The sequence below is a fragment of the Lonchura striata genome, chromosome 20 (genome assembly GCF_050655825.1).
Source record: "Lonchura striata isolate lonStrDom1 chromosome 20, ASM5065582v1, whole genome shotgun sequence".
Taxonomy (NCBI): domain Eukaryota; kingdom Metazoa; phylum Chordata; class Aves; order Passeriformes; family Estrildidae; genus Lonchura; species Lonchura striata.
Window position 1 is genome coordinate 8789588 of NC_140722.1, and position 11164 is coordinate 8800751.

An 11164-nucleotide genomic window follows, 5' to 3' on the forward strand; every position below is an offset into this window, starting at 1 on the left:
CCCCCAGCACCCCTCCCCAGGCCAGCCATGGCGCCTGCCTCACCATCACCTTGTCCTACACCTGCGTCTGCCCAGGGGCATCCTGGTGTGCTCCAGACCCAGGAGATACCAGGCAGACACTGTTGATCTTTGTATCTTTATCATCCCTCCACAATTCCAGCATGTCACCCTCCCTTCTGCATCCCCAGCAATTCCCCAGGCCCCTGCTCACCGCCTGTGCCACTTCCTCCAGGTTAGCTTTGGAGTTCTCATTTCCTTCCTCAGTAGAAATCATGAGGGAGTGCTCCTTCCCTTCCACGTGCCCGAAGATGATGGGGCAGCAGTTGTTATCTCTGTGGTGGAGCACGCTGGTTTTCCGAGAAAGCTGAGGACATGTTCTCAGCCGCCTGTCATAGAACTCCTGGGATGGGAACTCACAAATGCTCTTGTGCTGGCAGAGAAAAGGAGGGAATCTGAGGTGAACAAAACCCAGTGAACTTCTCAGCCTGCAGCATCTTTCTGGGCAGGCTTCAGCACAATGCCATTCTGCTGGAGCTGGCACTGGCATATTCCAAGATATAATCCTGTGTCTAGGAAGGGGAAGCACTAGTGGAGACTATCTGATGCTTAAGGCAAGCCTCGATTTTCTGTGATGGAGAGAAGACAATCCACTGGAGGGCCTCACCATGCGGTACTGCGTGTCCAGCATCCACGCCTGCTCCTGGTAGCGCTCAAAGAGAGACGTCTCCATGCCAAGAGTCTTGCAGACATCATTGTTAACCACGGGCCGCAGCTGTTTGTGATCCCCCAGCAAAACAACCTGGAAGGAAGAGCACACACCTCAGCTGTGAGGTGGTGGCACTGTAAAGGCCGTCAGCTCTTTGAGAGGCTGTCTGCACACAAATATTTGGTGGTACTTATTTATGTTACAGCAACCTCAGCCAAAGACCACATTGGACATGACATAAAGGTCCTGTCCTAGATAATGTTTCCATCTGATGGGAGGAACACAAAGAACCATAGAATTCTAGAGTCACAGAATAGTTTGGGTTGGAAGGAGCCTTAAAGCTCACCTTGTTCCACCCCCTGCCATGGGCAGTGACACCTTCCACTAGACCAAGCTGGCCCAAGTCCCATCCAACCCAGCCTTGAACATTTCCAAGGATGGGGCAGCCACCGCTTCTCTGGGCTCACTGTGCCAGTGCCTCACCACCCTCACAGGGAAGAATTTTTTCCTAATAGCCAATGTAACTCTGTCCTCTGTCAGTGTGAAGCCATTCCTCCTTGTCCTGTCACTCCATGCCCCCAAGGTCATTCTCCATTGCTCTTGGAGTTCCTGTGGGCACTGTAAGGGGCTCTAAGGTCTCCCTGAACCCCTCTCTTCTCCAGGCTGAACAGCCCTAACTGTGTCTATGCTTCTTGTCATGTTAATACTTTGTACCTGAGCCAGAATATTTTTTCGGTGGCAGCAATACCCACCCCATAAAGAAGCACAAACCTTAAAATCCTAACAGTTCTTGTAAAAGCAGCGTGGTAAGGGATGGAAAAGGTTTGAGAGCCCTGAGCAGCTGTCCCAGGGACACGTCTTTGGCAGGGACATACCTTCTCAGCACGGCGGTGGCAGACCAAGGGGATGAGGGTCTCGGGCTCTGTGGACATGGCACACTCGTCGATGATTATCTGCTTGACATTGAGGTGCTCCAGGGCGCTGGCAGACGAGGTAGAGCAGGTGCACAGGATGACATCGTGACGTGCCAGCTGATACGAACGACCTTGTGACAACCAACTTTTGTACCTAGCGTTGATGCAGAAAACACCAAGTTATGAATAAGGGAAACACCTCCAGATTCCTCACACGAGAACCAGGCAGAGGCTGTGCTTTACCAAATGTTTATGGCTTCACCTTCCTCCCCAAGATGAGCTGGTGCTCCCAGAAAAGGGCTTTGAATGGACAGTGTAGGAAATGTACTTTGTCCTGAACTCAACAGGGCAGGGGGTCTGGGTGAAAGATTCAAGGGTCACACAGGCAGAATAGGAATTTTGGTCCAGATGGACAACAGCACCAGTGCAAAAGTGATTTTGAGGCTCTATGCTGTACCTGTAACCTCGAGCTCATCACTTTTTATCATTATTCTGAACACACAGTTTATTACTCTGTGCTTCAGAGTTGGCACACAGTCAAAGTCAGCCATCTCTCACCAGGGTCTCTTCCTACTCACTCCTTTGTTTCTTCTTCTGTGATCTCCTCTCCGTTCCTCACCCGAGCGTCAAAGTGACAGATCCTCTGCCAGAAGGGGCTGGGTGCCCGCCGGATGCGATGATGCAGGATTATTTTACTGAATAAAGAGTCAATATATAAATATTTTCCCTCAACACTGAGACCTCAGTAATTTCTTCTACAGTGAAGCAGACCACACCACCCGCCTATGTGGAGAAACCCCATTAGCTAAAAAACGCACAGCCAGACTTTCCCATCTTTGTAGACCAAATAATTCAACCTTGAGGACATAAAATACCACCACTTCCCTTTAGCAGCTGCAAGCAGGAATTAAGTCAGAGGTGTTCAGGGCTGTTCCAAAAGGAGATGAAAACATCTAGGGACTTTTCAACAACCTGGATTTCCTGACTAGGTGCCACATTAGAGTGTACACATTCACTTGAAAAAATTCACTACTAATTAATTAGAAAGCAAATAGTTTCATTCCACCACTGCTGCTCTGCAGCGATGGAATAAAACTATTTGCTCTGGTTTGTTCAGTGTCACTGACACAAAAGCCACCTCTCCCCAGCACCCTAGAAGCCTGCAGGGCCATGTCGTCCTACCTGAGCTCACGTTTTGGCTTTGCATCCCGTAGGGATTTACGGGAGATGTTCCGGTTGCTGCCCGGGTATGGGAATTCCATCGCCTCAATGGCCTCCCCATACACCCTCAGTGGTTTCAGGTCCTTCATCTTCAGCAGCATCTCTGCAGAAGGAGGGCAGGTCTGCTCAGACAGCACCAGGCACTGGTGGTGCTCAGGCCTGTCTCTCCCTGTCCCTCACTCACCATCCCATCTCCACTGGTCCTCGCCCTGCAGTGCAGGGTCTTCCATAAGGACCAGCCCCACTTGTGGCCCCTCCACACCACATGTTCTCCCTCCCACCAGTACAAGCCACTTCAGGGGCTGGAAAGATGATAGTTACCAGCAACAACATCAACAGACTTGTTGGAAGGGCCACAGTACAAGATGCACTTTGCCTTCTTGTCCTTTTCATCTTCAAAGCACGGTGTTTGGTCCTTCTCAACACTCTCCTCATTCAGTTTGTGGAACCAGTAGACAATGTGAGTTCCAACAACAGTCTTCCCTGTGCCTAGAAAAAAAAAAAGGAATATGCTGAGAACATTTTAACCACAACACTCATGCTCTGGATCTGCATCCAGCTGATCAGTCACGAAATAAAATCAAGAACGGAGGGGACTGCCTTGTACAGCTGTGGGTGATGCCAACCCATGCTCCCTTCTCCTGGCTCTACCAATGGTCCTATGGAAAGCAGCAATTCACCTCTCACCTGGGATTCATACCACAGCAGGTACGTTCTGCTGTCCCCCCCTTACCTGGTGGGCCTTGGATGAGCATGAAGGAATTTTTTAGAGCATCCAGAACAGCCTGGTTCTGACTCTTGTTAAGTTTCCAGTTACTGTCAGGGATATCAAAGGATTTTTGCTGCAGGAATCTGGATGTTGTCACTGTTACAGCAAAGAGCCAAGAAAACAAATTTAAAGAAGGTTACTGAGGGCAGCACAGAAGTGATTCAGCAAGAGGGTGCAGCAGGTACCTAGTGATGGTGGCCCATTACAAGACCACCTAGAAATAATCCTTGTCCCATGCCATGATACTTTGCTCATGAACCATCTCTGAGAGTCCTGGGGATGACAATTTCAGCTGTGCCAGCCACCAGCAGGGCATCCCAAATGACATAGCAGCTCGTCTCATCCCCTTGTCAGGGGAACCTCCCGGTGTGGGAGCACCACCCCTATGGCAAGGGCCCACAGAAACTGCCAGGGCACCTGCCTGGCCAGAAGCAAGTAGCCACAAGGTAAGAAAGGTTAATATTTGCACTTACATTTTTGAGGAGGTTCGTGGCCAAGGGCTATGCATTTAGCAAGGTCAGAAGCATACTTGAGCTTCCAAAGTGCCTTTTCTTTCCGTCTGACAGACAAGAAAAAATAGGAATGAATGGAATGCAGTATAAAATAGCAAATACAGCTTTGCTTAACTGCCTTACTTATTCCTTCTCTCTGCTTTGTTGTTGCATTAGCTCCTTCCGTAAAGAACTTAAACCACAAATAACTTAAACTTATTCTGCTCCTCTGCATCTGGGACCATTTGTTAACTGACTGAAGAGCTGAGCCCGCAAAGATGTTGAGAGCAAGCAACACAGCTCCTGTCCTAAGTCTGTTTTATTATGGCCCGCACAATTTTACTGGATTAGCTTCCAATATTTCCTAAAATTCACGATGCAAAAGGAAGCACATTCTGCCCTGAGAATGCTGCAGCACTGGGGGTGCATAGCAGCCTATGCTGTGTACAAGGAAGGGCAAGCTAGGCATCAGCTCTGATTTTAAAAGAGCAGAACTTGCTTTGCAGCAACAACAAAGAGGAATGATTTGGAAATCAGGGAACTCTTCCACTGAGAAAATCACACTCCAGGTCTTCACTTGGCCTCTTAAAACACATATTGCAGCAACCCAATAGCATAAGAAACAGGTGCCCAGGGAAATTTCACCACCTTCCCTTATCTCCCCATTCTCAGGGACAACCAGAAGAGCATGAGACCCTCTGGAGAACAGATATGAGGAGTGCTGCCACCCCCTCCAAAGACCCACAGCCCAACAGTATGGCCAGTCAGAGCAAGAATAAAGGCAGGTTTTTCAGGGGATCAGCCACAGCAGTGAGGAAAGCCCTGGGTGTGCAGCAGGGGCGTCCTGTGGGAAGCCACATTAACCAGAGCACACTTACATGTCTGGCAGCATCTTTGGAATGAGCTCCACTGTGAACCTCGCAGAATCCTGTGAGATCTCCACAGGGATGGTCTCCATAGACATATAGTGGATGTAAAAATTCATAGTCTGACAACCAGACCTGTCCGACTTCTCGTCATCATTGAACTCCTCTGTGACCCCATGAGCCACCCAGGTGTAGGTATTGGGATCAACCACAAGTTTGTTCTCTGATTTGCCATTGTCAAGCAAAGACAGGCTCTGGAGGCCATGGCTAAGGCATTCCTCATCGCTTTGAGGGCTCTTGGGAAGCTTCAGCCCACCTAAACGAATGCACAGGTAACAGTGGAGGAAGTCCACTTCAATGGAGCAGTTCTCCAACCACTTCTTGTTCAGCAAAAAGCTCCCTTGCAGCTGTCCTTTGCTTGTCCTTTGCTTTGCCCACTTTATTTTAACATCACAGATGACAATTGAGTCATTCTCGGCCACGGCACACGACGCAGACTCCATGGCACTCATGGGCACCCACACCTTGTTGTACTCCGTCGTGCTCTTGTACCTGTCCTTGGACTGCAGCGTGGCATAGGCCGAGAAGCAGTCAATTGGCTTCTCCATGTGCTGCAGGCAGACGTCAAACCCCGGTGTCACACACCACAGCTGCACAAAGGGCACCAGGAAGCCGCGGCTGACGTCAGTGGTGAGCTGGAACCACAGCGCGTCGCCGGCGCTCAGCTCCAGGGACAGCTCCATGTAGTGGGAGCAGGAGCTCTTCCGCACCCAGCCTATGTGCCGGTGGTACAGCTCCTTGCTCTGCTGCAGGAGGGATGCGGCCCTGTCAAACTCCTCGTTCCTGATGGCCGTCAGCACCTCTTGCCACGTCTGGGTGCGGAAGAGGGTGACACTCTTGTCACAGAGGGGTCCTTCCCGCAGGCTCTGCTCCTTTGTCTCTGCAGAGTACATCCTCCTCTTCCAGGTCAGCTTGATGCTGCTCCGCTGCTGGATGAACACAGGCTGCTCTATCAGCTGAAGGGACCTGTAGCTAATTCTCTGCGGATCCGGAAGACTCTCGTTGTTCAGGGGAAACAGGGCTTTAAAAAACCTGCTCACTTCTTCGATATCCACCACAAAGGCAATCTTCTGCAGGACTTGGTCCTTCAGCTGGCTGGCCATCTGCAGGGAATGGGCTCTCTTCTCATACGTCATCGCCTGGCTATTCTTCCTGTTGAAGTCGTGACAGAGAAACTCAATGTCTTCCGCAGAATAGATGAGGGGCTGCTTGCGGAGCACAGAATGGAGGTGCCGCTGCACCACCACATCCACGTAGCGGCGGATGGGAGAGGAGGCCCAGGTGTAGGAGTCAACGTGCAGGGAGTAATGGCCTGCCTTCGACTGCACCGTGGAGTTGGAGCGACAGAAGTAGGAGCGGCTGAGCAGTCTCCTGAACTCCAGGACCACGGGAGCCAGCTTTGGGTGGATGTCATCAGTGACAACGAGGTCGAGCATCTTCTGGAAGTCACGGGCATTAGCAGCTGACTGCAGGTGCTCCCAGATGGGGCCCAGAAGACTGAATTCCACATTTTTAGGGGACTCTTGACCAGGAGGCATTTCTCCAAGGTGATGCAAGAGATGAATGGACAAAGGAATGAGGTGGCTATACTTGTTTTTCATGTGTGACAGCTGTCCAAGGCTTGGCTCACACTGACACCGGAGAGGAGTGACGCTTCTGGTCACCTCCTGGTTGGTGAGGAACTCGGCCACGAAACTATTGAACATGATCATTAACTCCTCTATCATCTGATGGGACCCCCTGTTACCTGGGGAGCTTTCCTCATCCAGCCGGTCATAGAAGCAATCCTCCTGCAGCCGAAACTTCCGATGGATCCTGGAGAAGTGATAAGCCACAGCTATGCAGTCCTCCAGGGTATCATAACGCAGGGCCTGTGCTGCTCCCCTGTAGCAGTTCTTAATGCAGAGTTCTGCCTCTTCGTAGGACAGCTGCCTGTCCGAGCGGATCACAGAGATGGTGAAGATTCCCTTTAACATCTGATCAGTCTCCTTCTCTACGGTGACAAACAAGGAGATCACCCGTCGATCTTTCTGCGGGAGGAGGCTGCAGACATCTTGGCTGATTTTGGGTGGGAACATGCACAGAGGCTCCTGCTTGGGAGCATAGAAGGTGACACCCCGCTTCTTTGCTTCCTGGTCCAAGGCACTGCCTTTGGGAATTATGCCAGCCACATCTGCAATGTGGATCCCAATCTCATAGTGACGCCCAAGATCTCTAACACTGATGGCATCGTCCAAATCCTTGGCACCCTGGGGGTCAATAGTGAAGGTCATGTAATTCCGACAGTCCTTCCGAGTTTCCTTGGTGAGGTTTATGTTGCTGTTGGAGTTGTATTTGGCTGACTCTCTGGTGACAGCAGCTGGGTATTTTTTCTCCAAACCATACTCCAAGGCAAGGATCTTTAAGCCTTCTTCCAAAGTCAATGCTGCCTGCAGGATCTCTGTTATTATCCCCAAAGGGTAGTAAAAGCCTTCCCGCCAGGAGATGACCTGGACACAGAAGAACTGGCACCTCCTTGTCTCCTGGCTGATCTTCTCACACTTGACCACTCTGTACTTCCCATTGACAAGCCTGCGGATGGGAATGACATTGGGTTTCTCCTTCAGCCCCGGGACGAATATTTTGGTGACAGTGGGATCGATGGGTATCATCACCCGGGGATCAAACTCATCCATCATGCAGACGAAGGTCCGTTCTCTCTCGGCACGCTTCAGGATGCCCACCACCCTCCCCTGTGGGCGGTAGCTGCTGCTGTCATCTGTGCTGTTCTGCAGGATTTCCACTAGCACCTCATCCCCAGTGAAGGCTGTCCCACAGTTAACTCTGCCTTTGATCTGGATATTCATGGCAGGGGAGTCATTGAGGGTGAAGGCAGAAGCTCTGTCAAACCCCTCTTTGACCAGCTCACACCTCTTGTACATTTGGGGGTGCATATGCAGGTACTGATGCATCATCTGAGAAGAGAAGCTGACATACTCCCATTTGTCTTTCCGCTGGTTTGAAGCCTCAGCCTTCACATTCAGCAGCCCTTCGTCAGACACTGTCACCAGCATGTTCTTGCTCTCATCTAAGAGCTCCTGGAGGATGGGATCATCGGGATTCATGCTCTCGCCCTCAGAGCTCGAGGAGTCTGTGTCGCTGTCCTCCTCGTCCCCCTCCACGCTCCTGCTCCAGCTCTCCTTGTCACACGCAGCCTGTTTGATCTGAGACATTGTCAGGCTCTCCGGGAAGATGCTCCCCTTGTCGATGCACTGCTGGATGAACCGTTTCCACACCTTGCTGCACTGGCCATGGGAGCACAAGGCCACGGCGTCTCCCACCACAACCACCAGGGACTGAGCCCGGGTCATGATGGTGTTGAGCACTCTGGCCTCGTTGAAGAACTCGAGATGGTGGGAGGCTGAGACGCGCAGGCTCTCGCTGGTGTGGACTGTGCTGATGATTATGACCCGAAACTCACGCCCTGCACCAGAGGGGACAAGGGAAAAAAATCACTCATGAGAACCCAGCAGGGAAGAGTGTGCCTGGCTGTCACCTGTCCACACTGTGTCCCTGATGTAACCCTGCTTGGCTGAAACATGGGGGTCACCCAATGTGAGTAAAGCAGCTCTTGGGGATCGTGAGATCCCCTGTGCATGAACCAGGATGGACATCACCAGGCACCATCACCCACACACCAGGGAGGGAAGGACAGCTTGGAGATGGGATAAAGGCTGAGCCCTGGACCAGTGCAGCCATGAGCACTCATAGTGTAGCCCAGCATGCCCAGTGCCACCAGCAGCCCCTCCTTGCAAACATGGGTAGAGTTTGCTGTGAATCTCAAATTCCCTGAGGAACTGAGGGTCTTGCAGAAACAAGAGAAGTGATCATTTGCAAGGATCCCTCTCCCCTCAGGAAGAGCTCTGCTGACCACAAAACAGATAACCAACAAGAGGCATCCTAGTGATGTCAGAGCTGGGAAGAGGCTGCAAAGAAAGGGTGTGGAGATCACAAACAACCCCTGGCGTCAGTTATTCTCACCACAAAAAGTCACAGCTGCGCAATAAAAAAAAGATAATGAAAACACAGATGAGTCATAAATTAAGTCCTTGAGGACAAAACCAGCCTTATCCCTCTCTTGTCATCCAGAGCAGGAGACTCCTCCTCTAGTGAGCTGTTCTGTGATTGGTACCCATCCTGGTTTCAATTCACTTCTGTCACTAGCCTCCCTCACTGGTACTTAGGGCTTCACATGATTCACGCATACTCAAGTCTCTGGAATGGCACTTAGAGGGTTTGTACCCTCCTACAAAGCAACGTCCATATATTTGAAATGAGTTGACAGCTGGGTGCAGATTTAATTCAGTGTGAAATCTTATTCACTCAGGAAAAGACAAACTCAAAGATCTTCCAATCAGAAGGGTATGGAAATCAGCCAAAGGCACTCCCTCCTAATCGGTGTTACGTGGACTGGACTGTGGTGATGGCAGAGACACTGAGAGGGCAGGGTAGCTCTGCCTGGCAGCACCTCCCATAGAGGTATTTTTCCATAACAATAGCCAATTTTTTGCATTTTAACAAGGAGTAAAATGTATGTTAGAAACTCCTCTGCTAATACCCCAATGTCTTTTCCCTTTGCCTGTTACCCCGTGGCTGTAGTTGCTATGGATCCCCATGTCCACCAGCATGACTGCAAAAGCTGTGTGTGACTCTCACACAGAAGACCACCCCAAAATGCAGCCAGGCATGAGGGACTGTTGCACAAGACACACACCTGGCAAATTTTCGTAGTTTTCCACAACCACCTCTTGTAGCTGCTTCTTCCTCAGCTCTTGTCTTGTTGCAGAAACCTGGTAAAAACGAGGCACAGGTGAACTCAGCTCAGAAATGCCACCCTCCAAACACCAGGTTCCTCATCCTGCCCAGCTGCAGGTTCCCCAAACTACTTGAAAGCAGCCACACATCTGGGCTGACTTCAGCCAGAGTTCCCACTGCCCTGTCATTAACCTGCCTAGAAGATGCTGATAGAAATGTTTAACTTAGCCATCCCACCATCTCTTCTCCAGCCACCCAGGACACTCTACCTAAATGAAGAGTGCCTCAAAAAAACACTGAAGGCACACGAGACCCCAGATTTCCTATTTTCACTAGCACAAATACTAATAAATACATTACAAGGGTCTTTCTTAGGGAGTGTTTGGTCAGCAGTGCAGGCATAGCCCCCTCAGGTGGAATGCAGGATTCTTCTACGCACCTGCGTCCCATGGGAGACCACACAGATCTTCTTCAGATCCCGGACACCCCACTCATCTGGCCACCTCTGATAGATCTCCTTCACTTTCTCAATCACTTGTATTATCTCGGAGACGTTTTGCCAAGAAAGCATGGAGATATCCCTTTCAGCCACACCACACACGTGGCAGAACACGAGGGGATAGATTTCGGGATGGGGTGGGACATTCCCACTGGCGTGGATAGCATTGCCATTGCCGATGTAGAAGTGCTTGGAGATGAACTCAATAATGCCGGCAGTGGAACGATAATTCTCATTGAAGATGATCCTGCTCTTCATGGCCACCTCATGCTTCTCCTTCTTGTAGAACAGAAAGAGCCGGTTCAAGAGGGTGTGATCAGCAGATTGCCCGCCCCCAGCACAGAACAGCTTCGGGGTTATCTGCATGTGGTCCCCAGCCAGGACAATGCGGGTGTTAAAAGTGGCGTAGGAGAGCGGAACCAAAGCTTCGCACTCCAGCATCTGCGCAGCCTCGTCGATCATGATGTGGGTGAAATAGCCAGGGGACACTTTCAGGTCCTTGGATAGCATGGAGGTGGTGATAATGATGTGGTGCTTGTCGATCTCGGCCCGCGTGGGCTGGCGGAAGGAGCGCTGGTCCGGCGAGAGGCAGCAGTACATCTGGGTGATGGGGTCCGTCATGTTGGTGGGCCGGTCGCTGGAGATGATCCGCAGGGGAACAGCCCATGGATGCCCCGTGGTCACATAGTTATGAAAATACTCCCGTATGTAAATGTCAGCAGCGCTGGAGGGGAACAAAAGGGAAAAGCATCAAGGAATCTTTGCTGCTGTTCTTAAATTCTGTGACACGAAGTTCTCTCTCATCATTCTGCAACACACATCCAGTTTCTCTCCTGGCTCTGGT

The 11164-nt window shown here is 50.9% G+C and overlaps 1 protein-coding gene across 9 annotated transcripts in view; it reads right to left on the reverse strand.

Annotated features, from left to right (window-relative positions):
• Positions 1–11164, reverse strand: part of HELZ2 (helicase with zinc finger 2) — a 31411-nt gene that overhangs the window by 5041 nt on the left and 15206 nt on the right. For all 9 annotated transcript variants that reach the window (XM_085557759.1, XM_085557754.1, XM_085557762.1 and 6 more), the window contains exons 7-17: positions 10261–11044; positions 9781–9856; positions 4980–8490; positions 4084–4169; positions 3575–3706; positions 3163–3330; positions 2803–2944; positions 2199–2315; positions 1582–1774; positions 665–799; positions 212–430 (exon numbers count right to left, since the gene is read on the reverse strand). In XM_085557759.1, the coding sequence (XP_085413885.1) occupies positions 212–430; positions 665–799; positions 1582–1774; positions 2199–2315; positions 2803–2944; positions 3163–3330; positions 3575–3706; positions 4084–4169; positions 4980–8490; positions 9781–9856; positions 10261–11044 (5563 nt within the window). The remainder of the gene's footprint in view (positions 1–211; positions 431–664; positions 800–1581; positions 1775–2198; positions 2316–2802; positions 2945–3162; positions 3331–3574; positions 3707–4083; positions 4170–4979; positions 8491–9780; positions 9857–10260; positions 11045–11164) is intronic.